Source organism: Acanthisitta chloris, unplaced genomic scaffold, assembly GCF_000695815.1.
Source record: "Acanthisitta chloris isolate BGI_N310 unplaced genomic scaffold, ASM69581v1 scaffold45994, whole genome shotgun sequence".
NCBI classification, from domain to species: domain Eukaryota; kingdom Metazoa; phylum Chordata; class Aves; order Passeriformes; family Acanthisittidae; genus Acanthisitta; species Acanthisitta chloris.
The window spans coordinates 1-5568 of NW_008669568.1; the positions used below are offsets into that span (position 1 = coordinate 1).

General features: G+C 40.6%; 1 protein-coding gene across 1 annotated transcript in view; it reads right to left on the bottom strand.

Moving 5' to 3' along the window:
• Positions 1-2133: 2133 nt before the first annotated feature.
• Positions 2134-5568, bottom strand: part of OMA1 (OMA1 zinc metallopeptidase) — a 15824-nt gene continuing 12389 nt past the window's right edge. Inside the window, exon 8 of the mRNA XM_009073339.1 lies at positions 2134-2352. Coding sequence (XP_009071587.1) covers positions 2134-2352 — 219 coding nt within the window. The remainder of the gene's footprint in view (positions 2353-5568) is intronic.

Below are 5568 nucleotides of genomic sequence, written 5' to 3' on the forward strand. Positions count from 1 at the left end.
CTATATATAAACTATTCCCCATCCTCTGAAACCTTTCCTCTCACATCACTATGCCCATAGTTACAAGACTATTTACTTACAGATTTTTAAACATCTCTTGGCAAACTTAAAAACTGCATCCCTAGAATTCCATTGCAAGTACTTAACTCACTTAAAACAGACAGTAGAAATATGAAATCTGTGTAGTTTCATACTTCATCTTCAATGCTATAAAATCTCTTGTATGCTCTCCTTAGACCTAACAGACACAAGCATCAAGCTGCATGTCAAGCAGAGCTGTGGATAACCAAACAAGCTCTGACACTGGAGCCAGAGAGAGGCAGCAGCACTGGGGTTTTGGTGCTGCAGAATAAACTCTAAGGCCCACAGGGAAATCTAAATGGTGTATTTTTCTGTTTACCTTCAGGTGACAATGTCCAAATGCTGCAACACATCACTGACTGTCTGTTACACAAACTCCTGTCACAAAGAATAAAAATGGATGGCTGAGTAATGGTCAGGGTGGACCTTTCGCCTCTTGCCAGCAGTACTGAGCAGAGATTTCAAAACAGCTTGGAAACAATATGCAGCCAATCTAGACCTATAGAATCAGCCCTAGGATCATCAGCATTGCAGAGACATCAACTCACCTCTGAGCAGAGAGAAGGCAGTTGCTGGAGTTTCTCAAAGGACTGTGCTGCATCGACTCAAGTCAGTGAAAGAATTTCCTGCTTCACAACCTGTTTTCCCAACTCTGATCACTGACAGCACTGAAGAGGTTATTTTTCCCTTTTTAAAAGCTTGCACTCTGATTTCATTGAAGAAATATGATATGCCCTTCTCCATAGAGAAAAAGAACATTTAAAAATAGGATACACTCTAAAATACTATGAGTGTTTCCTCCACGTAAGACCCTAAAGAGATTTTTGTTTTGATCTAAGTGCATAATAAAAAGCCTAACAGCAAATACATCTTAACAGATGAAGGGACAGGATTTCCCTTTCTATTTTCATTCACTGCCACCCCTTTCTACATCTTCCTGCACAACTGACAGTTCACCAACTGCAAAGCAAGGACACCTCAAACATGTGCAAATAGAGATCAACATGCTGGGAACAGTGCCCAGCCCATAGTGAAAGGCAGAGCTTTACCTCTACTGTGCATATTGGTCTCCAGGGTATAAAAATGTGCCTTCAGGGGGTTGGAGGAGGGAGGGATGCTCAGCAGCAGATGCAGTTTCCTGAAGAGAAGTCACCTTTTATGTTAAGGTACAGCTGCAAAAGTTGTGCAGTCAAGAAATCTCGTATTTGTCTACTATGTAATATATTCCACATCAGCAATCGTTCCTATCAAAATGGATATATCCAAACCAAATATTGCAGCAAAACAGCCCTCTGAACAGGCATCTGATCATTTAAAAAGACAACAGGCAGCCTGGCAAAACATTCTAGTGCTACAGACTATGGTTCTTTCAGTGCTTCTTTCAGAACACTTTCCTGAAAATTATTTAACTCCCTTTTTTTTTTTTCACATTTAACTTCACGTAACCCTTTCAGGCTACTCTGAAGGAAAATGTTGAATCAATCCACGTTCTAAAATGCCTCAGAAAGGAGAAAAATCCCAGCAGTAAATCCACCTAATTAAGTGGGGGTGTATCTAGCCCACAGCTATTATCACTTCTCAGCTTAATATTTTTAACCACTCTGCACGTGAAAGAGGCAGTAAGCTCTCCTCATTATTTCTCAAATGGAGCTGAGTAGATCTAACCCAAATTATGGCAAGATAAACCAGACAACTTAAGTGATGAAAATTGTCCTTTTCCCTCTGCTTTAGGGACACTTCTGGCTCATCTGTCCTCTGATCACGGTGAGCCTGCGAAAGCTGAAAATTACACTGTGTGACTGGATTGTATGAGATTATCTTTCCCCTGAGAAGTAATTTATTTTAGTGACTCTTAATGAATAAGAAACTTTCTGCTCCAACAAGCTGCTCTTCTTATGTGGGCACAGCTCCTCATTGCTTTGAGTGAGAGATTACAGAAAAGAAACTGAGAATCCAAGTGGCTACATCATCTTTATGGTTCAAAGACAAATTTGGGTTATAAGGCAGACCTTCAGGGAACACCAGTTCCATGAAAAGTGGGAATTATTGCCATTAGTTTGTGGGTTTAACTGCAAAAGTTACTGGCATATCTTCCACTTTTTTACTGTGAGCAAAGTCCAGCTGGGGTTTTGAGAGTTCTTGCTTTGTAGAATTTGGGGTTTCTTGACCTTTGGATGATTCCAGAAGATGTTGCATGTTAAGTCTGAAAATAAGGCGAGGATCTGGTCCAGAAAGGGATGGGCAATTGCAGCTCTCTCTTATTTTAAGAGCCTGTGAACACATAGGAAAACAAATCAAGCTCATTTAAACAGGAAAAACAAACAAGGTTTCAGGCAGTGATTTGGCTTTCCAGTGAGATTTCCATTTGCACACAAAGCTTAGTAACACTGAGCCTGAGTTGGTACTGAACAACTTGTTAACAGAAACCAGGAATTCCTGTGAAGAAATGTAGCAATATGGTAAAACAATGGAAAAATGAAGAATGAAATTACTTTCTCACAGTGTTCCCAAGGATGAACACTCTAAAAGGTGCAGCATAAATAGGCAGGAAGTTCTCCAATTGTTTTATAGGATACTTAACCACATCAGTAGCGTTTTATCTTTTCATTTCCATTCACATGTAAATTGAACTTTGTGTAACCCTTTCAGGTTACTCTGAAGAAAAATGTTGACTCTATCCATATTCCAAAATGCCTCAGAAAGTGCAAAATCCCAGCAGGAAATCCACCTAATTAAGTGAGGGTGTATCTAGCCCATAGCTATTACTGCATCTCAGCTTCACAGTTTTGTATTTACATTCCCATGTAAATGAAAACGCATCAAGAAAAAAAGGGCTCTGAATAATTTACTTCATTAGATATGTTCTGTTATTGAAGTAACTGTATATAGATGCCTGACTCAAAAAAGGAGGGAAAAATCTCCATAACATAATGAATATTTAACTGTTTGGCACAGAGTCCAGCAGCATAGCTAAGGTTCGCCTACAGAAGTGATCTCATCTCCAAGAAGCATTTGGATACACAGCTTCCAAGTATTATGGGAAAACAATGTCTCTAGAATATAACAAATTGATCAGGATAAAAAGATCAGCACCAAGAGACCAAACTTTATGTTACTCCTGCTCAGTAAGTTCCATTGTTTCCATTCCACAGACAGGAAAGGAGAGGCACAAAGGAGCCAAAGGATTTCCCAAAGAATCAAAATCCATTAGCACAAGCACATTCCCCCCAGATCATCCTGTCTTGCTGGCAAGCTGAGAAAGGTATGACAATGGATCAATCTCAAGTCTCAAAGGCACTGTAGAGAAATTGGGATCAAACTGCATGCAGCTTTGGTTTTAATCCTTCCATGGGAAAAGAAGTTCAAATGTACATTTGATTCCACTTCATAACCACTGACACTTGAAAATGGCCAGACCTGTCCTGAGCTGTAGCCTCCTGGCCAGGGCTTGGGGCGGCAAGCAGGAAAGGTGGGCTGATTAATTTGTTCTGCGTGCATTAAAGAGGAGGAAGGAAGTAACACAATTTTCACAGCAGCCCTAGCACTGCCCTTAAAACAGAGCAGAAATTTTTAATCTGCTTTATATACACTACATTTGGCTGAAATATCAAATCAAATATTCCACAATTTGCCCACCATTTTGAAATACTTCGATTTCTTCCACAGGGAACATCTTACTACAGCAGATTTTAAAACAGAAGAGCAGAACTTCTTAACTCATTCCTTTGTATAAGGAGGTTCCAAAACATTTCTCCCTAACTTTACTACAGTGAACTGATAAAGAGTTTGCTGTAAATGGCTAGAAACAAATCAATTTTAAATTTAATAACTGGTATTGAAAAAAGACACATTCCACGAATGTAGAAAGAGCTTCTCCAGCTGTTTCTTGCTGAAATATAACATTCAAATTATTGGATACACAAGCCTGGATTAAGCATGCAAATACTGCTCTTATCCAACTTTTTAAAAATAGGAAAAAAGCCTCCGCAGCTTGTTTTTCTACAGCATAACAACCCCTGTAGTCACCAGATGTAACTGCACTGCTGAATACTTCTGCTTCGGTGACCAGTTAAATTCTAAACTGGCATTAATGATAACCCAAGAGTTTTTTCTTCTTCTCTTCTAGAACATAAGCTGCTGCAAGTCTGCATTAATGTCAAGCAGTGTTATTCAAGGCAGATGGAAATATAAAGATTTAGGCTGTATCCCAGAAAGGGAAATGTAATCCTCTTTGCAACTAATTTAGCCATTTTGGATCTCTGGGATTTCTGGCTATATAGTGCCTATTCCCAGGGTTTCACTTCCCTAAAGTCACCACAGCAAAGGTAAAAAAGACTACTTCAGAGCTAACATTTTTACCCTGTGGATGTCTGAGTTCTTGCTAGACAAAGCTGTGCAAGGGGGTAGAAAGCACCTGTTGAATACCATCAACCCAGAGACCACTGAAAAGACTATGGATAAGGAAAGGAAAAGCACGTTAACATGTCATTTTGCTGTTCAAGACAGCAGTAACCACACACTCTAGTGGAAGTAGCCTGTGTGTCTGTTTGTGACTGCCACACAACATCCAGCCCTAGCCAGAAAGTGTCTGTCCCTGGCTATGTTGGTTGCTGCTGGTTCATTCAGTGCCAGTAGGTCTATAACATCACTGAGATGCCACAGGCTGAGAAGCTTACAACATCATTGTTGCTGAAACATAAACCAGCCCAGCATGGGCAGCCACACAGGACTTCCAAAATCACTGTCAACTTCAGATCTGGTAAATTAACACTGCTCAAGTAAACTGGGTTTAGACAGTTTGAGTTAGAGTACAAGCTAAAGCACCAACAGTGAAGCACACAGACTAGTATGGCAGCAAGAACCTGTTTCACTGACTGTTTGTACTGAAGAGTGTTCTCAGTAAAGAAGACAGAGCTGAGACAAGGTTAACTAGCTAGAATGAGGATGCAGATTCACCTGAGGGTACTTTAATGCTGTTCTTTCCAGGTTAACCTTAACAGCCAAGTGCTGCTGCTCAGAACAAACAGCACCTGTCTGGCTTGCTGGTTCAGGAGATCCCAAATCAAGTATCAAAACTACTGCTTGTAAGTAACAAAGGTGAAGCTGTTTGTCTGATCACTACAATCAGAGTCACCTCCTACAGCGTGTTGGGAGCAGGGTGGGCATAAGAATGAGGGAGATCTACCTCATCCTATCATGTAAAGCCTGTCAGCAGAGACAAATATGGAAATAAGTAATTTTTAGCTCCCAGTATTAATCCTTCACCCTGTCACAGACACCAACAGCTGCATCTTGAGTCTTTTGGAGAACATCCCGCACCACTCTGTCAGCTCTCTCAGGATAAAAGTCACATTATCCTCCTGTGCACAAACCAGACCAGGGGTTACAGTCTCTTGTGTGTTACCTGTGATTACCACACTAGGGTTGACCTATGCTCTGCCCTTGCAGTGCTGACAAACACTAAGAAACAGCACAACCTGTAGGGAA